This window comes from Bombus fervidus, chromosome 12 (assembly GCF_041682495.2).
Source record: "Bombus fervidus isolate BK054 chromosome 12, iyBomFerv1, whole genome shotgun sequence".
NCBI classification, from domain to species: Eukaryota; Metazoa; Arthropoda; class Insecta; order Hymenoptera; family Apidae; genus Bombus; species Bombus fervidus.
This window is the reverse complement of record NC_091528.1, coordinates 10,675,181-10,701,697: the sequence shown is the minus strand read 5'-3', so window position 1 is coordinate 10,701,697 and position 26,517 is coordinate 10,675,181. Positions and strand designations below refer to the sequence as shown.

Below are 26,517 nucleotides of genomic sequence, written 5' to 3'. Positions count from 1 at the left end.
ACTTCTCTCTCTCTCTCTCTCTCTCTCTTTCTCTTCTTACCTCGGTATAAACCCTGACAAGTCACTGTGAAAAATCCGCCTTCCACGTTATTACCCGCGTTTCGCGGGCATTAAGGTCGAGCTTTGCGCGCAGGAGCCTCTTCGATTCCAACTACTTTTACCTTTCTCGCCGCTCGAATTTATGACCCGCGACCAAGAATATTTCGCTGGCGAGGCTGCGCCGAACAACGGCCCGCGATCCTCCTCCAAGCCCGTCGAAGCTTTCGCGTCTTACGGTATGTACACCTCGCGGCAATCTAGGATGCTAATGCGCGTGATCGATAGGAGGATAGAAGTTGAAACAGCCCTTGCGTTTTTCGAACGTTCGCCACGCATACTTGCTGCGCGATTTAAAAGCATACAGCGTGTATATCCTTGGCGACTGCGTGTTCGGTTCACTGGGAAAGAAGGAGAGTGGCAGGGTAGAATTTTTTCGATGCCGAGGGCTCGTTTGAAAAATGCGAGGCTTGCGTGGTCTGTGCGTGTTCGACGAACACCTGCCTTTCTTCGTAACCTCTGCCCTGCTTAGACTCTACGACCACCACTTTCTTCGAGATTGCCACGGCTTGATTCCAGGTGTACCCTCGTCGGTAGACCGCCGTCCAAAGCCCAAAGAACGACGGGCACGCGAATTATTAAGCTAATAGCTCCGTGAGTATAGTCGGACGTCTTCCTCCCTGTACGCTTGGAAAACAGCGACACTGCCGTGTATTTTCCTCCCTGGTAGAAGGTATTGAGTCGTTTCAGCCAAGTTTCTACGGTTTTCGATGGTAGAAAGTTGGCCCCGCTGTCCGACGTTTTTCCACTCTGCACGAAGATTCGTATCTACCGGTTTGTTTGCGCACAGCGCTCGGGCCACGTTTTATCTCGCTGCATCGCAACGTTCCTCTTTGCGTACATTGGCCATCTCCGTCGGTTCTGATATTTCGGTTGTCGCGTTCAAGCTTGTCTCTGGAACACGGAATCTTTGCGATCCGTTGCGAAAAGCGTGTCGTATGCGATCGGCAGCACCGCCGGCCGCCCGTCTCGTGAATCAAGCCGGGAGATGGCATCGCGTGGCCTCGCGAGCTCCAAGCAAATTGTTCGGAAAGCCGAGTCGCGTTTGAATTTCCAGCGAAAGGTTTATGACTATTCCTCCGTTGGGGCTCATTCGTACCGAATTGAGCGTATAACTACCGACGGCCGTTCTTGAAGCGCGGTATATATATATAAATAGGACGTCGAAGAGTCGTCGCCTGCAGCTGCAAAACTGTCGCGTATTTCTGAATTTCGAGGAAAATTGCCGTCGTTCCGCCGCCGGTGTATCGATCGCATCGATTCGAAAATCTCGCTCTTTTATCGGCGATAATTTTCAACGATCGCGTTAGGCGCGTGCGCTTCTCTTTCGCCTAGGATCGCCGATTTATGCACAGTTTCCGCAATCTCTGTAGAATCGATCGTCGAACACGGCGGTTACCGTGCATCGGTATCGACTCCCGTTCAACGCTGCTAAGAGTCTCTAGGGCAAATCTAGACACGGCAAAACGCCGGCTAATAATTTCTCGCGTCCGCTGCAACGACCGGGAATTTCGGAAGTGCGGCGGATGGAGACGCAGGAGCAAGAGGGACGAAGGGGAAGGCAACGGGTAGGGGTTAGGGGGAGGGAAAGGTAGTACTTGACTCGGTAGGGAGTACCAATTATTTCGTTTGACCTGGCTGGTAGCCGGGCGAACCAATACTCCGAGACAAATTGTCAATTTATGCTTTCTCGTTATTACGCCGTCCTGATCATAGCACGCGGTTCACCGCGAGCCAACCGAAATGCACACGTATCGTCATCGAGCGCATTTTGCCAGATAGCAGGAGAAATGGTTCGAACGTTGTCGCGCGCAGTCGCCGTTACAAGCGAGTATCGCGCGGCGAGAGACGAGAGGAGCCAGGGCTGTGGGCCTGACCGTTTCGTTTCGTTGGAATCGCTGACGATCGGTTGACGATAACGTGGCGGACCCGGCCACGGGTGAATGCCACCTCGCGACGATAAGATCCGGCGAAATAAAGGCGACAAGCGTACGGAAACGGAAACTACCGTGGAAGATCGCGGCACGGTGTTGTACACCGCGCGTAGAACCGTAAAAATAAAGCGTAAAATCAACTGCTGACTCGTTTGTGACTCTTTTACCTGCTACGTTTGGGGCTGCCTTCGCCAGAGGGGCAAGCGGAATCGCGGAATATCGCGGAGTGTGCGATTTAAATCATAAAACTGGAATAAAAATTCCGAACAGTTTTTGCAGCTGCAGTTGCAGCCACGGGATGCCTATCCGTGACTGTTTCCTCGGCTTCCTCGCGAATTTCTTTTCCTCCGATTCAGCTCGTTCGGTGGCCCTCTTTTCTTACCGCTTATGTTTCTCTTTCGCCGTGCACCTCGAACATTACCCAGCCATGGAATGGGCCGATAGAACCGTAAAAGGGAATTACTCGAACGATTCCACCTATTGCAGCGCGTTCTGCTTTCCGAATCCGTATACCTGTCCGTGTGATCGATATTTCGTCGAAATCGTTTACGCCGCCGCTGCTCGTCCCCGCTGCTCGTACCCGCGATTCTCCGATAATCTCTTCTTCCACGGGAAAACTTCTTACCGACTTTGATGCCAAGCAGTCTCCGCGATTCGCCTCCAAATATCAATCTCGCTATCGCACCCGTGGGAAACCACGAAAATTGTATCCGACGAAGCACGCGCTTATCAATTATTATCCTTTTCATTCTCCCTCTTTGCCCCCTCCTTTTTTCCCTTTTCACTCTCTCTCTCTCTCTCTTTCTCTCTCTTTCTTTTTCCTCTCGGTTTGGCAACCGAGTAAAAAGCACGCTCGACCGAGCGATATTTTACTGCTTTTTCCTCGGACCAGCGAAAGGATCGTGATTTCGGTCTGTTTCAAATCTCGATCCTCTGTCCATGCGGTCCACCTTTCGCAGACTGATCGCGGTTGGTTCGACGAGATCACAGAGATCTCGCCAAGAGGGGAAAAAAGAATAAGCGCGATGGCGCGCGCGCAGCCTGTGTCATTAATTGTCTTTGACTTTGGAGAGAGACGAATTCCAGTCGATCGGTCACGAACGATTCGAGTATCCTCGTAGACGGCGAACGAACGGGCTATTCACGGGAAGATCGCGCGACGGAATAGGAAGCGATAATATTTCATTCGCGGGACTAGAATATCATTTTTCAATAGCGCGCAGCTTAGCCAGGAGTTATATCGACCGGCTATATCTTCTGAACGTTGCCCTTCGTTTTTCCTCCATTTCTCATTCCGTCTGCTTTTTTTCTCTTTCCCTCTCTTGCTCTCCTTCCTTTTGTTACCGAGTTTGACTAGGCAGCCCTGCCGCGATCACCGGCATCCGCGTGTGCTCTCTCACGTACGTGCAAGCGGTCCGAAAACGCTGGCAAGGGTGCGTCGCGCACAGTAAATTCTCCATGCAAATGAGATGGCTGATACGCGCGAAATATAAATCCGAAAAACCCGGCGAATATTTATGTCTATTATCTGAAGACCCTCCGAAACCGCTTTGCCTCGCCTCGTCCCCCTCCTCCCCTCTTCCCTCCGCCCTTAGCTGCTTCCTCGTGATCGGCATCGAAATGGTCCTAGTTCTAGAAGCCTCGTTCCACTAGCTAGCTACCCCTTATCGCGCGTCCAGGTACGCGGCATCGTCTATCGAATCGATTAACTCCTCCTCGAAATACCCTACGGTGTCGATAATGGTAATTGCGCCGACAGGTTGTTCCAGAGGAAAGGGGGAAATCGGTGGATCGTGATTTATCGAAAAGGATGCCGTATTATCGTATCGTAGCGGTGTTTGGTCATAAAATGAGGTAAAAATCCGTAAATCAGGGAGAACGTACTTGTCGTGTTTTTCAATGGCGGTCGGTTCGATCGTCAGGTTGTTGGACAAAAGGTGAAAAGGGAGCGTAAATCTGTGTGGATGGGAGACGGATGAAAAATCGTAGGAGGGCGATTTAGCAAAGTCGATCGACTTGGTCTCGCGAACGTAACTCGTTGGATGGTTTCGCGAATCCGATTCAAGTTGTTCGTACATCGGCATCGAACTCGAGCGGTGCAACGCGTCATGGAAACCAGACTCTAATTAGTACAGCAACACCGGCCAACAGTCGCTTTAATCGCATGCTTCCTATCACCTGAAACGAGTTTCTCGAAGGGCTATCACGCGAAGTCTCGAGGTCTTTAACGCGTCGTGAGTGTTAACGGCTGGCTGACCGAATCGCCGCGCCAACTGCAATAAAATTACCGACTCTTGTTTTACCGGGTCGCATTTTCGCTATCCGTTTTTCCCATCGAGATTCTGATTCGCGTGTAAAAAGAAGAAGAAGAAAAAAGAACGAACAAAGGGCGGGGGAGGAAAGCACGACGATGTATAAAATGCGAGTGTAAGTAAGCTTACGTAAGCGGTGAGTGGTAGATTGGCTATTGTTTGAAAAACTTACGTATACGCTCTCGTTCATAAATATTAGGACACCTGCCGGACTCGCAGGAAACGTAATAATTGACACAGATTATCAGAGAAGCGATTAATCAACCGCGATTACGTATTCGTGCGATACGACGATCCAGAATACAGAAAAAGCTGTGGAAAGTTGCAAGAATTATGCAGGATAGCAGCGAACGAACGATTGTACGTGTATAGACGTGGAAACCAATTTGGTTTAAACATCGTGACTAAATTTTAAATCGATCGGTTAGAAAATTCAACGAGTTTTTCAAATGTTTGAATTTCAATCGTGAAATCATTTATAAAATGCGTGGAACCGAAGCGGCCGAAATAAGCGCGCCGGGAAATCTAACGATATAAACGATCGAGAGGAAAAGGCGTAGATAAGAAGAGTATGTGGTTTAATTAATTACGAGATTCTATTCGGATTTACGCTTAAAAACGGGATAATAATTACGAAGGCTTTTGATCGATCCCCGATGACTTTTCGGGTTCGTCTCAATTTAATTAATTATTATATTAATCGTTACGAGCGTCCTTAATATTCATGAAAGCAGTAGCGTAGGTATGGCGTAACACGGCTGCGTGAAGTTTGATCGAAATATAAATCGCGTATCTTGTCTCGTTACGATACAAACGGCTCGAACGTCGGCCATTGTACCAGCCGTTGTCCACACCATTCCTGAAACTAATCGATTTTTGCATTCTTATCGAATAATCGCGCCCTCTACGCGATTACAAGGGAAAGTAAAGTTATCGTCGTAGATCGTAGGATCAACGACGATCAACGCGATCGCAGCGAAGTAAACGCGTACAAACGAACGCGACTGTAAAAGATATTCTGCCTATCGTAGTGTGCCAGAGGCGTTCGATGTCCGCCCTGGAGCGCACAGCTAGACAGGAAGACTCGTCGTCTCCTTTTCGTCGTCTACCTATTACCCCTTTTCACCGATCCCTTTCAAGGTTCTCTCTTTGTCTTTATCGAGCCACGTAGTAGCGGTGTTCCCATGATGGTTGCGCGGGGTACTTGGTGCGAAGGAGTGGTTTTCAACCCCTTGCGGCCGTCTTCCACCTCTGCCGATCGTCGACAGCTGGAACGAGCCTTGGCCAAGAGCCAGCGTATTCATTCCAGAAACTAGCCCCCGATCTAAGAGGCCAATTATTTAATCAATTCCACCCTCTTAGCGGCCGGTATAGACACCACATAGGCTATTGGAGGTACGGAACTGCCGACGACGACAGTGGCGGGCGTGGACAATTGAAATCTCGGCCCCTTTCTCTCCTCCCGCCGATCGTGGACTTGGTTTTCGAGACGACTCGATTCCAATCGGTCGGTCACACTCGGAAGGTATGCCCATTATATTCACAATGGGACGATTTCGGAGCAATCGTGAAAACTTTGGTTCGAAGGGTGCGAGGGCCGAGGATCGAGGCATCTCGCGCAACCCTTTCTCGCCAAATCTGCGCGAAAGTAGTCGTTATTTCTTCGAGATATACCTCAGAGACGCGTTTATCGTAACGTGGTTTGAAATAAAGAGAGAGCGGTGCGGCCGGCCGGGCCATCTCGAAACGCTTAAAGGTTTTCGCTTCGAATTAGTGCCGCAAAGTCACGAATTCGTGCTGGTGTAGCTAGCTAGCTCGTGTCTCTACCCGGCCACGCCAACGTCGTACATCACGAATCCCCTGAGAGACCCATCCTCTTGACCGCGTCCATCCGCAATCCTACGTCCGAACGCTCGAACGTTAAACGTGATTTCGGGCTCACGCTCGCGATTCCACAAAATTAATCCGGGTCGGGGCCATCGATTCGCCTCTTTTCCTGCTGTCCTGTCGTTTATTTTCCACCTACGCCACGTCGAAATTTAATCGAACTCGTTTCTTTCCGTGAAACAGCGTGCCCGCGCCACAGCTTTTTAATTTTTCCCACGATATTTATCCCTCGCTATCCCGACCCCTTACGTACGAACATCGTTTCGTTTGTACGGCCAATTTCCACGGAATCGGAATATGCTGGATATATCTATAGCCGCTGTTGGATAGATGGACGCATCGATAAAGAAGGAATATAACGCGAAATGGACGGTAATAAAAATTACATCAGACTTTCCCTCAACCCCATTCCCGCGCGTCGATCGATCCCTCGCGTTTCCCAAACTTTTATTTACGCTCTGCTCGAGAGCGCCGTTAATTATTGCCACGAATACCCCGACGAATCGTAACGTAGCTGCGTTACCAGTTTCTCGTGAATTATTCCGTATCGGTGGAAACGAGCGTGCTTGCCCGAGCCGGCCACCCAGCCGGATCCTTTTTCAGTGCCTCGATTAAATACGTATGCGTTTATTTCCAGAGTATTCATATCGATCGCAGCATCATTTAATCAACCTTTGACCCCGTTCGATCCGTCTCTCCGGTTCGCGACAGGTCGCGAACGTCGCGTCAAATTTCCACCAGAATTTCATATTCCGTTGACTCGGACTATCTAGGCGAACGTGCGGATGGATCGAGGGGAAAACGCTGAAAAATGAAAAAATTCGAGGGCAACCGTTTTGACGGTGTCAAATTCGATACAGGCGCGCGTCGCGCCGTGTCGTGTCGTGTCGTGTCGTGTCGTGCGGCGTCGCGCGTCGCGTCGCGTCGCGCCGCGTCGCTAGGTTTCGATGAAAAATAAATACGAGCGAGCGTACGTACGCGATCGTACGTTACGTATACACACGTTGGTCGCTGGCAAACGAAGCGAATTGTTGTTCGCGTAACAGAGGCGCCCCGGTGTACGATCGTTTGCTCTCGTGAAAGTAACCCGCGTCCGCGCGCGCAATCGTGACCGCGATACGAATCTCTCTCTTTGGCACGCTCGTCCCGCCTCCGGTATATAGGTCAGCTATGTGCGGATCGCTAGCTACGATGCCGACGTGCTTTCGCGGTAATGACGCCGATACACCACGCCGGACCCATTTAAATATCCACGACCGATCGTTTGACTTTTTCTTTCGGCCACTCGTGTCACGGATCTAATTTTCTATCGCAACGAGAAACCTTTCCTTTCGATTTAACCCTCTAATAGTGTACTCGCGTACCAGTATCTATCGCGAGTATTATAGAAATCATTTTGGAATTTCATCAGGCCTGCGACTAGACGCGCAACTATCGCGACGATATTGGGAAAATTTGAAAGCAATCTGAAAATGTGTACGACTATTCCCGGTACATACGCGATATCCCGAATCTCTGTGTCACGCGAGATACAAAAATGAGGATCAGATTCCAATAATCGACAAAACATACTACGAATAGTATACCATTCTTTCGTAATTAATATGTCGAACAAAGCAGTCGGTAATTAGCTAAAACTATGTATTACGTACTGATATTGTTCGCGTTTGTCGACAAAAATGCCGTTGACTTTTTATCAGGGAAGCTTCCAATTGCTGTTTTCTTGTAGCGAGAATATTCGAATATTCTTCGGACCAACGTTCACGATTTTAAAAACGAGCGATCGCGATCGACGTCGTATTCGGCAAACGAGGATCGAATCAAGGGACAGGCTGGTGCGTGGAACATTATCGAGATTGCGGAATATTTCAAAGACGAGAAGACGCATGGGTGGCCGCTCTGGATGAAAAATGTGAAAAGTACGCCGGCCTCGATCTAAGAATTATCGAGGAGCTGCCCTATCTCGAGCGGGGGAAAAAAATCGGTGAAACATTTAACTAATAGCTCGACGTCAGGAGAGAAAGATCGGGACGGTTAAGGGCGTTGCGCGTACTCCGCGAAGGAAAAAGAATGCTCGCGTCGTGCGAGAGATAGAGCAGGTAGAACGGTATCGCTTCTGCGTTATTACGCGACGAGTCATCGGAGAGGTTGTTTCTCAAAGTTAATTTACACTTTCCGCGACACGTCGACGCGCGTCGTGATAACGTTTCGTACAAACGGCGCTGTACGCATGGGATTTTCCCTGCAAACGTATATGGACGCGTGCGTTTGATTAAAACAGTATCAGTATTCAAGGGTTTCTATCTCTTATTTCGACGAACAGCGCTTCCGAAGTTGTTGTTTCGCTGCAAAATTATGTAAACGATATACGTAGGATGGGTTGGTTAAAGAACGTTGTATACAAAAATGATGACCGTAGTTTCTCGAATAAGAGAGCTTCGGTAGGATAAGGTGTTTGTACGCGAAGATTCCAGGTGATCGTTTCAAATGTCGATAAACGTAACCGTGATGTAAGCTGTAGATATTAGGTTGTCCGAAAAGTTTCTTTCGTTTTGCGAGGAAACAATAGACGCAGAACGTTTTTCGTTTTATATTATTTCGTCGAATTACGTACGATCCATTTTGTTCCGTCGAGGTTTCGCGACGTTTCACAGACTTGCTTTCACGTTTCTACGAAGCTACGTTGTTGTAAAAAAACACGTCTGCGAAAGAAAGACACTTTCCGGACAACTAATAGATACAGAACCAGAAAAACCTACTTAACATTTATAGAAACGTCGTGTGATGTTCGATAGCGCCGAGCGTAAAGATTTTCCATCTCTTGTACCTAGCTTGTATCGAATTTTTCTCGAAACCATCGGTTATCAGGGATAACTAAAAACGTAGCTTATGAGAAGGAACGTATAAAATAACCGAGATTACGATAATTATAACACCCCGTTAGACTTGCCGGTTACCTGATTTTTATAAGAAATCTGGCCTTTAACCTGGCACGATATTCCAAGGAAAGGCAGTCGTTGAAACACATATTTAACGTCCGAAGAAAAATTTTTCGAACCGCTGGATTCGACGTTATGTCGCGAGCGGCGGGACAAAGAAATCGCTTTGCACGAGGACCGTGCAATTAGCGATTCGTACGTTTCAACGCGATAAAGAATAGAAAGCGAGACGCGAGGAAAGTAAGAGAAGAATGGCAAAGCGAATAATAAATATTTAACGTGAAAACATCGAGGCGGCGGACGATCTTTCAAACGTTTTACGAGCCAGCGAATACGAGGGGCGTCCGCGCACGCGATTTCCTCGCTGTTTCGCGCTCCTTCAAGAGCTTCCGCGATACTCGACTCGCTGGAGGAAACCGGGTCCACGCGTCGTCTCTTTTACAGACGCGCAGAAATATCTCTGCCTTGTAGAACGTAACGCGAACAGATCGTAGGATAGCGCGAGACCGGAGAATCGATAGCCGGTAGCGTTTCGTCGGACGAATCTCGAATAATACGGCTGTACGCGTAACGATATCGTAACTCGTTGAGAATCGAAAGATCGCAGCAGTACTCGCGCAGAGACGCGATTGTAACGAACGGAACGTTTCGAGGTGCACGAAGCGTTCTCCGTAACGATGGACGACTCGACTCAACGAGCTTCTTTCAGGAAACATCAGCGACTCGCAGTACATCACATACATGACAAGTAAGTACGAGCGGCGTGCAAACTACGCGCGCTGCAAAGTTTCCCCCGTGACCGAGGACGCGAATTGCACGAGCGTAACTCCGCGGCGAAATTTATCGAAGGTTCGAAGAAGGAAAAGAGCAGGAACGGAGCGTGCAAAGTGGAACAAAAGGAAGGAGAAGAAAGGGGGGGGAAAGGAGGGAAAAAGAAAAGAACGTCTGGGCGACGTCTGAAGAAGTTTGGTTCGCACAGCCACGCCGGTCTATGTTTCCTTGCGTTTCAAGGGCCTCGTTAGAACCGCGGCAAACCGCCGTAAATCGGCCTGTTTTCGAGGGCCGGTACTCAATTTCGCTTGGATGACCGGCACCGATCTAAATTTCAAATCCGCTAATGTGTATTTTTGCAGCGGGTCCGAGGCTCTTATCGGCCAGGTCTGCTACACGCTTTGCATTTCAAATTCCGCGCGCACAACCCGTGTCGAGCGTGGTGGCACGGACCAACTTTCGAATGTTTCTGCCCGCTTATGCGCTGTCATTTGTTTCCCCCGCTCCTCTTTCAGATACCAGCCGCCGATCTACGATATCTAGCGGATTTTATTTATGGCGGCACCGACTACGTATCGGAATTGATTCCGTGATTTATTCGCGAACCGTCCTTCGACCGGCCGGTCGATATCGTCGAAGAGAGGCTGCCCCGAAATCGAATTTCGAGAGACAGGTTTTTCCTTTCGAATCGCGTTCTCGTTTCCGTCTCTTTCCCTCGGCGCGACCTGCTCCAGCCTCTTAACGAGGCGCAAGCGATAAATTTTCTTCTCTCTCTCTCTCTCTCTCTCTCTCTCTCTTTCTCTCCCTCTCTCTGTCTCTGTCTGTTTGTGTTCTACGTATATTATATGTATAGACGTATCGATTCGGTACAGTTCGGTACGCCTCGCGACGCTATTCTCCGCGCGAAAATACCGCGCGCGACGAACGCATTAAGGTCACGAAAACTGTCTCGTCGTATAATTTGTACAACGAGCAGGTATTGGAGAAAGTAGGCGGAGATCTAAGAATCGACCACGCCGTTGCTTCAGTGCCGTCACTCTTTAACGACGGTATAACTTGGACTTTATCTTCGCGTAATTTTCCTCGGTACATCTTCGCGCGGTTTTTACGGCTCTTCTTAATGCACGGGACGACTCGCTGGCTAATTGCACCGCGCGAACCGACGATTGCGAAACTTCTGGCCGCGCGAACCGCCAGCAAGAAAGTCGCGCTGCCACGGCCGGCTAATTGAAGCGCAATTAACCGCGTTAAAACGTTGCCTACCGATTAGAGCGGTGGAGTGTCACCTGCTGCCGGCTGCCAGCACACCGCCCGACACTTTCTAATATATGCTGGTACGTGTCGTCGGTGTGTGTGTGTGTGTGAACTGGCTGCGCTGAAAAACCTACAGACAGTTTCCTGTTGGATCCGACGAAGAGACGACGGGATCGAATCGACCGTTTCCACTCGGTCACTCTTTTCTTCTTTCTAGATTTTAAACTTTCACGATCATCCGGTGACATACCAGCGACCGTTGCTCCGCGTCAGACCAACACCAACCGCGTACTAGCAACGCGCGAATCGAAAACCGAAGAATCTTTTCGTTCTTAGGTTCGTGCGACCGCCCGGATTCCGCGGCAGCTGGAATTAAAAACTCTAGACGGTGGCTAAAAGTAAACTCTGCCTCTGGAGGATTTAATTTTTCAAGTATCGCGAGCAGACCAAAAAGGTCGCGAGCCTGCAACGTACTAAACTCGCGCGTTCTTCTCCGTTTCGTAAATGCTCTTTTAAATGGGTCTGAAAGCACTATTAGCGTTAAAAGCCAGTTACGGGGTACAGCGCCGGCAGCGTTCGGCCAGACTAAGCCGACTCGACTGAAAACGAGATACGAAAGTGCTCTCCGGATATGTCTCCTGCCGCGCGGTGCGCGCTTCCGCCGTTCAAACGCTGTTTCGTTTCTCGAAATAAAAATTTCAAAGGCAGGCAAATCTGGCTAGCCAAGGGGGCATTCTCCTTTTCGTTCGGTATTTCAGACTTTGCTGGATGTCGTCGTGCCGCGGTTACCCCATCCTTTTGGACCGTTGCCACGGGGAATACAACGTCGCGTTGTCGTTTCGTACACCGACGACGACGTTCTTCCGTGATTAGTCGTTGGTTCGTACGTTCGGCCAAATTTACAAGCGACACAGGGCACCGAGATATCTCGAAGACGACGCTACTTATTTAGAATATTGCCGGCATGCATTTGCATAAATTTAGCGCAGGCCCTACGGCGTTTCTCGTCGCGTTGCGCCCACCGTTATAGATCCGTGGAGACTCTCTTAAGTGCCAGATAGATCCGAAGCCAGTCGCTTGGACTCCGCCTCCGACCCCCCCAGTTACAGAGCATCGTATCGACTCGCTCGTAAAGAAAACGCTCGTGAGTTTGCTCCGGATCGATGCAAATTCCAGGCTGAAACGTAACGACGTTCGCGAGATCTTCGCCTCGTGTTACACGGTACCAACGGTAGCCGAACGCCGCGCGTAAATCATCAGCGGAACGACTGAGAACATTGCATCCGGTGGATTTTCGAGGTCGGTGCCACGGTACGCATGCATATTCAAATTGAATTATTCGCCCTACCAGACGCGTTGATTCGAAATCGTTCGGCGGGCCGATCTCGTCGAAACAACCAGCCATATCGCGCTCGGTTCACCGAAATCCGCCGCGCATCCTCGCCATTGTCCCTGAGCCGCTTGGACTTCCTAGACTAATGGAAATTCCTGGCGAGAAGTTGGTTAAAACGCGATCGCTTTGCATACGTATCGACGCCGGATCTCGTGCTATTCTCTCGGATGCATCTATGCGCCGCTGCTCCTCGCTTCCTTTCGCTCCTCCGGCACGCTTTTGGATACAGGCGACGTTGACGCGTCGTTGCGGTCACCTAAGCTCGTCCCTCGCGTCCACGCTTTCCGCTACGGCGAAGAAGACGATTGGCGTCGCGCGGCGATTACTAGTTTCTGTCGGCGGAAAACGGAATCGAGAGCGAACGATCGATTCGAACGTTGTTTTCGTAAAAGTAAAAAGAGAGGAGAATGGAGGGAGTAAAAAGAGAAGGAAAATGGAAGAGAAGTAACGAGTTCTCTTTCGTATCGCGTCCCGACGACGGAAGAATCGTTTTTTCGCTCTTTGTTCGCGACGCTCGTCGGTTTTGCGTTACTTATCTCGTTAAAGAAACGCGAGAAACGGATAATCCGCAACCGACAAATCGCGACTGCCCGGAGAGGCGCCGGTCGCTCTTTTCACAGCCGTAACTTTATCGCGAGAGAAAGAGCAGCGACGCGACGAGCACGAGAGGAGAATGGAACGTGTAGACGCGTTTGTGTCGGTGGCTAACTGCCGGCAGCTCGCGCTCGAAACAGTAGAATAGGTCCGTAAGGGTCAGACGCGGCGAACGAACGACGAGGACAGCGGCAAACGACGAGACGAAGTTACCAAGTAATGGACGCTTTAATTCCAAAGGAATAAATTGCAATTTTTCCAGCGGCGTAAAGTCGCGGTCGCGCGACCCCTCTATCCAACGTTCCCGTTAAAAATCCCGGAATTCAATTAAACGCGGCCGCTAGCCGCAATCCCGAATTGAAATCTTGCAATTTCATATTCGGCCGTGCCCGACCAGCCGTGGCAAGATCGAGCCTATCCGTTTGAATTTCGTGCAAAAACGATGTTCGCTTTCAAGTTTGAAGGATTCTCGGAAAGCACGGCGGTTTAGCTGTTTTCGGCCAAAAAATCATTACGGTCCCGTTTTGTCGTGCCACGAATAGACACGTCTACTCGGGAAGCGGTATTAAAATTTCATCGAACGAGTTACGATGCTCTCGTTTGGCGTTGACCCGTGTTTCGAAAACGAAAACGGACGGGGTCAACTATTTGGAGGTGTATCCGCTTTGGGTTAAAAACACCGCGAGTATGTCGCGTTTTCCTTTTTCGTCCGACAATTGGCACCACATTTTGACAAGATAAATTCATTTATTTCTATAATCGAGTTCGTTCTTCTCGGTTGTCAGAATCTGGCCGATTATCTTTCCATTCGTTTCTCTATTTGTCCTCCGTCCGGTTGCACCGTGTCGCGTGTCACGGCGATTTCGATCGAAAAGAAATTATAGAGGCGACGCGCGAAACCTATTGCCTTGGAAAAGATCGAGAAGGAAGGTAACGGCGTTAGCGGGCAATAATACTTAAACGCCAATGACGGTCCTCCGGCATATAAATTCAATTTCACGGTTGGCCGGAGAACGGCGGAAAATTTTCATTATTTAATCCACGCGGGATTCTATTCTCCATTGTTGGCGCATTGTGCTCGTACAAACGAGTAGAAAACGCGGAGAAGATTTCCGGAAACCGAAGCTGGACTGTTCCCTCGTTGATACGCGAACACCGTGCCGCGGATAGAGGGGTTGAAAACCCATTTAAATTAATATTTGCCCTGCACCCAGCCCAGAGGTCTCGATCGCTTGCAACACCGACCTGCGATTTCGATACGCTAAAATGCGAATAAGGTCCGCGCAATTATTTGCGATAAACCCGTGCTCGGGTAATGTACACTCGACGTTGATGCAGCCTCGCCCCTCTCGCGTTACCGCCGCCACCGACGTCATCGCCACCGTCGTTCCGCCGCTACGACCGCAACCACCATCGGCTTCCATTCTCTCTCCTTCTCCATCTCGTCGTTCCTTTTCCCTGCCAACGAGCGTCATCGTTCAACGATGGGAATCCACCATCGTTGGCGCATAAACTCGCCTGTTTACAATCGATGCCCGAGCAAAATGGCACCGACTATGCTGCGTGCACCGAACAGAGTCCGCGCGTACGCCTACATCGGCCCGGCTCGCACCTGCTGCATCCACTCGGATCCGCTTGGCACTCGAGGCTCAACGAGATCATCGACGAATCACGTCAGCGACATGGACGCGTTTCCACGCGTTTTCAAGCTTTCGCCTCGTTCCAGCTTCAACTCGATCGCAGACAGCTCGAAACGATGACCGACCGCGTAATCTCGATGATCCTTCGCCTTTCTTTTCCGCGAGACAGACACGATCCCCGGTACCTACCGAGCGTTTTACAGATTTTCGCCAATTAATCGCGAATCGACGGATCGATCCGTCGCCGGTGAATTTTCATCGCGCGGCCGAAAATCTGCGCGAGGAAGCTCGATGGCGCAAAGACCGATGCACCGATCGATTCCGTAATACGTTCGGCAGTAGGTAACGCGTAATTTTATTCAAATCTCATGCAGATTGCTCCGTTATCGGCTACTTTTTCAATTACGTCGCGGCAGGCTATAAAGCGTAATAGAGGCGAGCGAAACTTTTTCTCCAGCCTCCGCCTTCTCTCGCCTCGCCACTCCTCGCCACGCCGCTCCTCGCCGCTCCTCGTTTCTCCGCTCCGAGATCCTCCTGCCAAACCGGTATAAACTTTAAGCATGAGATACGACTTGGACCGTTTTTACACGGGCCACGATCGCGTCCCGCGATCCTTCGTTATTACGAACTTTTGGCAGAAATAACCGTCCGATCTTTATCCTGATTTTCGGCCGTGGCGAACTGTCGATTCGCGCCAACCGCGCGCTTTCGAGCGTGACTAACGAATTCGCGAGAGAAACTCGAATTCTTCGTCGCCTTCGTACGATCGTCCAACGTCGACCGCCGTTCTTCTCGCGAGACGCGGCGCGTTTCGCGTTTCACGATATCTAATTTCCACCGGCGTTTAATCTCCGTACGCGTTTCTTCGCCGGCAGATCAGTTTCTCCGACTTTTCTTTAGACACACGCGTTCGAAATTTTTGCCAGATTTTTCTCTACCCTCGGCCGTTTGAAGAACGCTGCTGGACCCTGGGCGAAACGTTAACGCCATCAACGACGTTACACGTACAAAGCTCACGATGTAATTTCTTGCATGTCGGTCGCGCGAGAATTAACGAAACGCAATTACCAAAACCCCCCTATCGCGTTCCTTTCTCCGAGCGATCTGTACACGACCATCCTCTGTGGCTTTCCGAATTCCCCTGTGTTTTCCACTTTTCGACCGCGTTTCTCAACTCTTCCCTCTCGCCAACTCTCCGGGATTTAATGAAAACGAGCGAACGATCGCTTTTGATGGCGGAAAGTCGGAAACTTGTTTCTCTCGTTCGGGTCTTGTTATCCGTAATGCAGCCGAGGCTTTAACGAACGCGCTCGTCGTTGATCCTTCGGACGAAACGCAATTCAGCATCGTTGTAATTTGTAAACTACGCGTTCCCCGAGTTGGATTCAATTGCTCGCGAAGTAGTCGGCTCCGTGTTCTCTCGTCGTGTACGGTCGTTGCATCGAAATCGCGTCCACTCGATCCCTTCGATATTCAACGAGATCTAATCTGTCGGTCTACGTACGTCGGTTTCGAAGAAAGATCAGCGGCTCGGCATTTTCGCGCAGAATTCCGGGTTTGCGGTTGTTTATCGCGCGACTCTTTCATGGTCGATCATAAATTATCATTGGGCAACCGTGGCGCGGCAGGTGCTTTTGATGCGCTCTGCGACCCGTTCTAAATAAATGTACATCTAGCTATCTGAATTTTAGTCGAGAGAAGTTGCATCTATGAAAAGGCTGGAAAACATCTCGGTCGGTCGACTGGTTGAAATCATTTTTCAAAATCACTCTGTTCTTTGGAAATTTCTCTCTTTCCGAGAGAAATCTCTCGCGAAATCTCCCGTTGTACGCGTGAAATGGGCTTTTCTCGAATTCGAGGTGGAGATTTTTTTTCTAGAATTCTGTACAACGTTGTTCTCGCCGAAACTTTATGAAATTCGTTTGAATTCGTAGCCAAAAGCGGTGGGAATATTTAAAAATCGATCGATCGTCGCGCACGGCCGGGATTGCGCTCGATTAATGCACCAGCTTCCAACTATTTCGTTATGATAATCGTCACGTGTTCGGCCACAATGCGACCCGAGTGGATAGCAATAATCTGGAACGAGCGATTCGATCAAAAATTATCGACGGTTCGCCGATGGAATAATATTTACCTTAAATTGCATCGCGCATATCCCTGCCTCGCAGTTTTCATCGCAGAGCCGATAGATTAACGCGTTCGTGTTCTCGTTCGTCGACGGTACGAATTTTCGAGCCATCCGAAGCTTTTGCTTTCTCTGTTCAACCAGCCGGCCATGCCCTCTCGACATCGTTTTCCCTTTTCCACCATAATCTTTCATTTTGCGATCGCGCGAGGACATTTTTTTCGCCGCATGCGGCAAGCTCGTCGCGTTTCAATTCGATTGGACTCGATTCGATGCGATGCGATTCGATGCGATCCGATTCGATTCGATTCGACTCGACTCGATTCGATTCGATCCGATCCGATTCGATTCGATTCGTTTCGATCCGATTCGGTCAGATTCGATTCGGTCGTGGATACGTAGCCGGTTACGAGACCATCAACGATCGATCGCGAATCGCGCGACACAGACTGTACGTGTCAACGCGTTCGCTACGCGCAAAAATCACCGCTTTCTCGTCAGATCATCGAGTCGGTTAAATCGCTGTGCTCGTATTTACCGTTTCGTCGAATGTCCCTCCAGGTGCGTCGTGCGTTCGATAGCAATCGCAAACCGTTCGTCGATACAAACAGTCGCATCGTGGCGAAAGATGGTCCAGCAACCAAGAACATCCCTTCGAAGATCCAGACAGACTTTCGTCTGTTCCGTCTCGGCCGATTCGTTCGTTCGCTGCAATTTGTTTCGAGAGCGAAGATTCAGAGGCAATCGGGAGATCGAAAAAGTCGAAACGTTTCCGTTAGGGACCGGCGCGGCGATCCATGGAAGAGTGGCCATAAACGATCCGTGCGATCGCAAAGTTTCGAGACCAATTTAATACTTGGCCGGTAGTCTCGCTCCAGATAGCACGCCTCTTGGTCTGGTCCTTCTGTTTCCAGCGGGGCGGCGCGCCGTTGTTACAGCGAAGGCTGCACCGGGTGAAACTGCCGGCAACGAACAAAGAAGAGGCACACAACCGTATCCATCCATCTTGAAACGGCCGTCTCTTTATCGCCGGGTAAAAGCGTGTCGAGCCAGCTCGAAATTTCCATTCACGTGTTAAACCCGCTAATTCTGAGCCGCGTGTTTCGGGACGACACGCGACGCGTTCACGCTATTTGTCCGCTCGATTCGGGCGCCGCTCGATTTCCTGCGATAGCAAATTTCGTTTATCGAGTTTACACGAGTTTTCATCCTATCGATTCTACGAATGCCCGGAATAACGTTCTTTTTTTTTTCTCCCTGTTTTTTCATTTCTCTCTCTCTCTCTCTCTCTCATATTTTGTTTTTTTTTTCCTTTTCGCTTTTCATACGTATGTTTCTCGTCGAACGGCGCGTTCGAACGAAAAGTTTGCTCTGTCACGAACCGACGCGATCTGGTGATCGTAAATGCGATCTAGTCCGATCCGGTATCATCCTCTCTTTTCCTTCGATCGGTCGAAAACTACCTATAATCTTTGACCCTTCGATAATTCGCCCAGTCTTGCCCGACGACCGGCGAATTCTTTCAGAGAGACGTTCCACGAACCTCTCTATCTTCGTTTGGCTTGTTAACTCGGGGAGCAACGGTGGGCATCGAAACAGCCCGAAGGGACTACTCGACTCTAATCAAAGGCTTGCCTTGATCTTGTGCTCGCAGGTCCGCCGACGATCCTGGTGAGGCCACAATCGCAGCAGGTGAAGGCAGGAGGGATAGCGAGCTTCTACTGCACGGCAGAAGGTGCGCCGCCACCCCAGATCCACTGGCGGAAAAACGGAAAGAGAGTTTCCCGTAAGTTTTCACGTTTTCGTTCGGTCGTCTGCTAGTTTTTCCAAAGTTTCGAGAAACCGTTTCTCGTCTACCGTCCGCGTCGCTGTTCCTCGGTCGACGTAAACGCCAGAGATGGAAATCGTATCGACGATATATCGTGTCTTTCGTCGCTGGTCTATCGCCTCCTGGCTCTTTTTAATGTCCGGTTCCGGTTCCGCGTGCAAATCCGGTTTCTCTTTCGTAACAACCTTGCGATTTCGTACCGTATTTTTCGTTTCTGCTTTTGTTTTCTTTTCCGTTCGTATCGTCTTGCCAGCCACGTTGTCCTCTTCCGATACGTCGCGTCACGTAGACTCGACGATATCGGCCCTTTTCTTTTTAACTAAATTTCGCGCTCGCTCGGTTTCCGGAAACACCGGCTGTTGGCGACCGGTGCGCGACTGCAGCCGGACTCTTCGTTACATCCAGAGTTTCCAGAGACCGACCGGATTGCCAAATCTTCCAGTCTACAATTCGAGGTACTAACTGAAATAGACGTCGCTTCTTTCAAGCAGAAAGCCTCGCGCGTCCTTTGGATTTGCCAAACTGATTTCCCGTTCGAGCAACCTTGTCGCGTAAGAATTTTGTGACTATATAGAGTATATCCTATAGATATATAAATTGAAGCAATCTAAAACAACAATTTGCCAACTAACAGCAGACTTCTTTCTGACAATTTCGTAATCTTTGCCAAATAGGATGAGCAGGTAACTTGCGATTGGTCGCGTATCTTCTATTTATCGTCGCTAGTTGTCGCTATCGCCGAGAAATGTTTATCGATAACGACGGTAGCTTACGAATTGTAAGATTTTGCTGGTAATATTAGCTCGATCGTTTGTGCGCAACGACGCGTTTGTCCGAAGACCGAGTTTGGCTTGGCGCGTCGCTCGTTACCGCCAGTCGAACGAATGGAAATCGGAATAGGAATCGGAACCGGATCCTGTTGAGGAAGAGTGCGCGGTTCGACTAACCGTTGGAAATTTGCAACGCCGCGAAAAATCGCGCCGGTTAACGGAGAATAGACGCTTTTATCCTCGGCTCGTCGATTGTTCTCGATTTCGAGCTGGTTCGCGGCTCCGAAATTCGCTAATCCAGCGAAACGGAGATAACGACGCGTAACAAAGTTGGTCGTGATCGCGTGAAACGCGCGCGAGGAACCAGCACGAATCCAACCGATCGACCGCCTACGGATACCTTTCTGTTTCATTTGCTTCGCCTCGTTTCGATCCTCGTGATCGACTCTTCTAACAACCTTCGTCCTTCGTGTTCTTCTTATCCTTTTTATTTCCCCTCGTTGTTAGCGATCAGCTGCCTGTCTTCGCAAGATTCACGTCGCGGCCGTGGTATTCGAGTCGCTGTACGATGTAAAGAGAGAAACTAGAAATTGATACAATTTGATCGCAGATTTGATCGATCGGTAACGCGAACGACGCTTCTTTCGTCGTACAAACACGACCGTGTCATAAACGGGATGGAGAAGACTCGGCTGGAAATCGGTCGAGCCGATCAACCTTGTGGCCAATCCTGACGATCGTTCACCACGATGTTTCGCGTTATTCCGTAGAATCTCAGTCACGGTACCTGGTGCACAACTATGAAAACGGAGCTTTATTGCGGATCGAACCTGTCAGGCCGGTTCGCGACAACACCCTGTACGAGTGTCTAGCGGAGAACGGAGTTGGGGACGCCGTGTCAGCCGAGGCGCAGCTTAGAGTCTACGAAGGTATGTAAAGTTGCTTTTAAATTTACATCGACGATTGTTCGACGCTCTCGTCGATCGTCTATGGCGTGCGTGAACTACCAAGCTTCGCGGTCCAGCGGAGAAGTTTCGGTTCAGCGTTACCGTGCACGACGACATCGTCGTACGGCTATTAACGTTAGCCCGAAGGCAAACGGCGTAGTGGAAATTTAATATTTAACGAAAGGCAGCTAAGAACAGCTGGCGCCGCCGTGGCGCAAGCTCGATCGCTGCAAAGTTTTCAGCGACGTGGATAGATTTTGCGCAGCCAACGGAAGCTGCTGCAGAGACTCGGGATTTTTCGAAAGGTGGGAAAACAGATGCCGGACGCGAAGAAGAGTAGGAAAAAGGACGATCGAAATTCTCGGAGTCTGGAGGAAACAACACGGTTATATAACGAGCCAAATTCCGTTGAAATTAAGCGAAGCCTTTCTTATTCCACAGTTGGGTCCAACCACGCGATCTTTCTTTCTCTTTCTATTTATACGGAAGAGCGAACAGCTTAATGGCGCCCAGTTCGGCGACCAGGCGGAAGGCGACGTAATAGAAAAAAAAGCGACTGCCGCGCACCTGCAAAGCTTACCCTTTTCCGGGAAGAATCTCTTAAACTTTCGCGAAACGCCTTAATTGGCTTGGCCAGCTTTTTAATTCGATTCCAACTTCACCTCGCGGATATTTTTGCTGGCAGTTTCTCTCGTATTCTTCCTCTGGGGGAGAGGGAAAAAAAAAAGGAGGGAAAAGAAGAGGGGCTAAAGAAAAAGTACCGTCCGTTGTGAGAAACCGTTCCGAAGCTTCTCTCCTTCCTCGATTCGCGTTTCATTTCTAACCTTCCACCGCAATCATCCTCCTTTCGCCGTCTCTCCGCATTTGCGTTACCGACCGCGATTCGACGCTCGAAATTCATTGGAATTTTTTGTTTCTCTCCTTCCTTTTCCTCTTTTGTTTTTTCTTTTTTTTTTTTTTTTTTTTTTTGTCTCTCTTTCAACCGTCGATTTCCAACTATTTCGTGTCAATGCCGTTGCCATCGGGCACCATGCAAGCCGTCGTCAATCGCTGGATATTCGCCCGGATCTCTCAAATTCGACCGTGATTTCGATTTGTTACGTAGTTGATTCGACCGGATGATCGCTTTGCCAATGTTGCGATATACGTGTCTGTTCCTTTATTTGTCGCTGGCTGTAGTCATTAGGCGAGAGAAGCACATCGTCGAACGAACCGTCTGCAGCGTAAGATAGATATCGATTCTAAAGTCGAATAAAAAGCGAATATTCATCGCGTTAAGTTTCTTCGATCATCCTCGGTCAACTGTCGTACTTTCCCAACGTTAAAAGATACTTTAAATTCCACGAAAAATGTGATTTCTCGTTCCAATGTCACTTTCACTCTCTTTTTAAAACGTAAACCGTTTCTGTTTGCTAAAATACGAAGAAAGTTTGGTTACGCAGCGATCTATACGTTTGTCTCGTACGTATGAAAATGGATTAAAAGCTCAGATCGAACACGAAACATTTCCAGTTTCCGAAATTGTGGAAAGTTTGCCGCAACGTTCGATCGTTCCCTGTCGGTGGAGATTTCGCTTAACCGACGCGATTTTTTCCAGTGGCCGGAGGTTCTCTAATTAAAGAGCGCGCAACTTTCGAACAGAGAAACGCGAAAGCCGCTACAAGTCGCACTTGCAAACGTTAAACGGATATCAGCGCAAAGGCATAGTTGCTAATTGTAAAGCGACAAAGTACAGGACGGAGGTAGCTGCGGACTAAGCATCTTTTTCCCGGTGGAGGAGTCGCACGCGATCAATCACCGTGGTGCGCGGAGCCCACGCGAAGAACTCTCCCTTTTTTCCCAGTTTTTCTTGCCGGCTCGCTTACGCGAGATCCATGGCCGTGTTTTTGTTTTTGTTGCCGGCGTTCGCTCCCACTTTCGTGGACGGGAGAGTTTAAAAGTTGCGCGAATTTTTCTCCACCCGCCCGAATAAACGGGGTATTTAATTCGGCCGGGCGGCTGAAAAATACGCGCCGACGTTTACGCGGTGCTGGCGCGTGCTCGCAACGCGATCCTTGGCCAAAGTTGGTTTTGGTAAATGGAGTCTCAGCCGCATAATGAGCCCGTTCGAATATTTAGGCATCCGGCGGTACCGCTGGCCATACGCGCTTCGTTATCGAACGCATCACCGCGATAAATACCTGCGAACTCGTATTAAAGCCGCATTCGGCTAATGCGATTACTCGAAGCATGTTATGTTGCAATAATGTAACAACGTAACATCGGTAAATGCGGTTAAAATTACATGGCGAGCTGGCGGAACAATCGATAATCGTTGTACCTGGCGCGCAGACTTTGTCGAGTCCAAGTAATTATCTCTTTTGTCTAAGTCCGCGCTACTGCCGCGTAATTTTTCTAATCGAGCGTATCGAATTTTTGTACCGCGGTCTCCAGGAAAACGCGTCGTTCGCGTTTCGTTCGATGCTGCCGTGTCCTCGTGGCGTCGCGACGGATGACGATGCCCGATCACGAAAATATCCGAATACTCGTGAGAACGTTTTCCGAATATATCGCATGCGTGTATCGAGGGTAACAGAAACGGATAACGCCAATTTTTTTACTTATTTTTCATACAATAACGCGTTCTAACGGTTAGAAGCTAGAACAGTTCACGCGATTCAAGACGATATTATCAAAGGTTGAATAAAAATAAGCCAGTTGTATAGAAACTTTTGTCACAAGATCTGCTACGGTCTCGCGGTTAAAATAGATATTGAACAAACTTGGAAGCAATCTGAAAATGTATAAAAGGATGGAAAGTTATCGAGAAGATTCGCTGAATATAGAAATCAGTGGCGATAGTCTCTTTTCTGATCCCTTGCTATAAATATATTGCAACTTTCATATTCGTTTAGAGTTTCGTTAAGACTTTCGAATCGAAGCGGCAGGATCAAACGGAGATAGGCACGATCTTTTACGAGTTTAGACGATGGAACGAAGAAAGGATGCGTTCTCGTGTAAGAAGAAATCGCGCGGAATTTGTCTTCTTTCGTAGACGACGCCAAGTGTTCTGGCGAACAGGGAAATTATATCGCAACGAGGCCGCCGTTGTTATCCGATCTCGTCGGTGCTCATTGTCAGCACGGCGAACTGCCAAGGCGTCGATGCTATCTTCTCCGTTCGAGCAAACCTTTACCGCCAACGGCATTCTACTTTGTTTTCTAGCGCAAAGTTTTACGACGCGACTCGCAAGCTCGCTACGTTCCCGCGGATAGTTGGACGAACATGCAGCGACGACTTGGTTCGCGAATGCTCGATGCGTGGAACGCCGCGTTGGTCGCGCGACCACGTTGTAGGAGACACGAGTGTTACGTCGGCCGACTCTCTACCTAAACCAGGCCACTCACCGCGGCCAAGATGGTGTCACGTAAAATAAAAAAGAAACTTTATTTTTCTTCTTGTTTGCAATACACTTCCGAGCTCTAGGCGTGACTATTCGAGACTAACTTGGATGATTTTAGGGGGAGTATTTAAATTCTTTTATTCGTGGGAGTTTGAAAAGGCTTCGATCATATATTTCTGAGAACGGATAGAGTGACCGGATGTTATCCCGATGGTCACTCGTGCTAAGGCGCTTGGAATTTCGCTATCTTATCGCTTTGTTTAGTCGGATTTCGTCTGTGACAATGGCATTCAGATGTCTACACATCCTTATTGCTTACCCTCAGAAATCTTGCGGACCGACCATAGATCTCAGGAATTTTCTAGCTAAAGTCCTTCGTACCGGACAAACATCTTTTTACTAAAGCGTTTTCTAAAGTTTATCGTTTACTGCGAGAAAGACACGGGAAAGTTAGCTTTTCTCACGTACGATGCTTCCCACTGGCAACTTTCTATCGAGGGCGGCTAAGACCCTTCCTAGTCCAGCGACCTTCTTATTGCCCAGTCGGAAACAATGTCCACTGCCCTCGCTTTCCTAACCAAAATTGTCATCGACGAAGCCGATGGACCCGTGTGCTAGACACACCCGTCGCTAGCTTCCCTCCGACGCAGCATCGTCATAAAACTTCATTTATTGTTAGAAGCGTTCGCGGAGAGACGCGGTCGCGAGGAAAACGCGTCAGCGAGAGGCGTAAATTCTCGCTACGATTCGTATAATCGACGCTGCGAATTAGTCGGTCTCCTTTTTCGGTTAATATAACATAGAGGTAGTTCAATGAATTTAACACTGTGTTAACAGGTTAATATAGCTTGTATTTTTAACAATAAATTATACTGTTGAGGTTATTAGATGTGTGAACAAAGAAACGTGTGGATAGATTGTAAGGTAGAAAATATAATTTAATATAGAAGTGTAAATACAAGTAGGAATATATATGTAAACTGGTCCAGATTCGCACGCTAGCAGTGTTACCCTATGACTAAAGGAACGCCGAAAAAAGACGTCGCACGTGTGCCGCTTATCGTCTGTCGTCGACGCATTCTTTTGTCTATGCGCTATAGACGACATCGGCGCCTTGTGAAAGCCGAAGACCAGATGTAGAGTTTTCTCAGAAGTATCGATCACTTCAACATATACAATAGTAAAAATGTCACAAATTATTTAGCAATAAATACGGTTGATGCGTTACAGAAATTCGACTCGACTTTTTAAGAGATTTTAAGATTTCAGGTTAAAAGTAGCCTCCATTGCGATCGTGCCATACGATTTACGGACGCGTGACGTTTGCGTATTCCGGGCGAAACAGGATTAAAAGTTTGAAAGCCGCGATATGTAACACGGAGGAACCGGAGGTAAAATTTCGCGACTCGTCTGGAGTTATTACTTACATACGTGTTTCAATTATTCGGAATAATTGACAGTTTCCAACTGTCCGACGGAGAGGAAAGTGGCTTGGCGTTATCGGAAATCTCGTTTGTCTCTCGATTTTACAAAACGTTCGTCTCTGACGAGGGACCGTCATAACGCGACGGTTGGAAGTTTCGCTCAACGTTTCGAATAAATTTTCCATCGCAAGTTTCTCGGTTGCGAGAGCGACGCGATGCGACGCGGCTCGGTGCATCGTTTTGTCGGATGCCGAAGCACGATAGCGGTCTCCATAAAGGGCATACAGTCCCCGTCCTAGCATTAGCCTAATTTCGAGTTCCGCGGCAGGTGGAAATTAAATTTGCACAAGGGCTAAGTGGCATCTTCGGTTCCCGTTGGCTTGCACCGTGAACTATCTACTTCGAGTTACGCCCGGCATCGAGCTACGCTACAAGTTTGTTGCCGTGTCTCTCGTTCGTGAAATTCCCACGAAATAATTCTTTCAACCGAGTCTCGAGCGATGCCAAAAAGGGCGTCGCTGTCGCGAGCCGAACTATACCGTTCGAGATCGCGACGTAATCGGTTCGCGGCGATCAACGATGAAGATACTTTTTTATCCCTTTTCTTTTAATCGTTGTATTTGCGATACAACGACGTAGAAAATTTCCACTCGAGCCGATCCATTTACGATTACGCGCTATGTCAAAAAATTAGGTTGCGCGAAAAGTGTCTTTCATTTACAAACACGTCTTCCACAACGACGCATCTTTATACAAACGTTAAACCTAATCTATCAACCGTTGCGATCTTTATCTCGATAGAACAAAATGGATCGTACGTAATTCGATAAAATAATACAAAATGGAAATCCATTATTTCCTTATAAAACGGAAAGAAACTTTTCGGACGACTTAATATACATATCGCGTGCGTTGTACGAAACATCTTGAAATCCCGTTAGCGCTGCTACGACGCTGCGCTATTACCGTTCTATCGCTAGAGTTTGATATCTTTTCGAACGATGGAAAAGCTCTATTCGCTTGCCTTTCCCGTCTTTCGCTTTATTATCGAAATACGCGTCTGCGAGACATCCTCGACGGTCGACGATTCGGTCGACTAGGCTCGAAAAGACGAGATCTTTAGAAACCGTGCCTTCGGGACCTCGTCTTTATTTCGATTGCCCAAACCCGAGGAATCGCTTCTCGTCCAAAGGTAAACGCGACACCAAAGATTCCAGC

The 26,517-nt window shown here is 48.9% G+C and overlaps 1 protein-coding gene across 14 annotated transcripts in view; it reads left to right on the top strand.

The window, feature by feature from the left end:
* The window catches only part of Lar (tyrosine-protein phosphatase Lar), a 281,226-nt gene that overhangs the window by 162,353 nt on the left and 92,356 nt on the right, over nucleotides 1-26,517 (top strand). For 13 of the 14 annotated variants that reach the window (XM_072013703.1, XM_072013710.1, XM_072013709.1 and 10 more), the window contains 3 exons: nucleotides 9,878-9,916; nucleotides 18,603-18,734; nucleotides 20,317-20,475. In XM_072013703.1, coding sequence (XP_071869804.1) covers nucleotides 9,878-9,916; nucleotides 18,603-18,734; nucleotides 20,317-20,475 — 330 coding nt within the window. The remainder of the gene's footprint in view (nucleotides 1-9,877; nucleotides 9,917-18,602; nucleotides 18,735-20,316; nucleotides 20,476-26,517) is intronic. The other variant, XM_072013705.1, reaches the window with a different exon arrangement.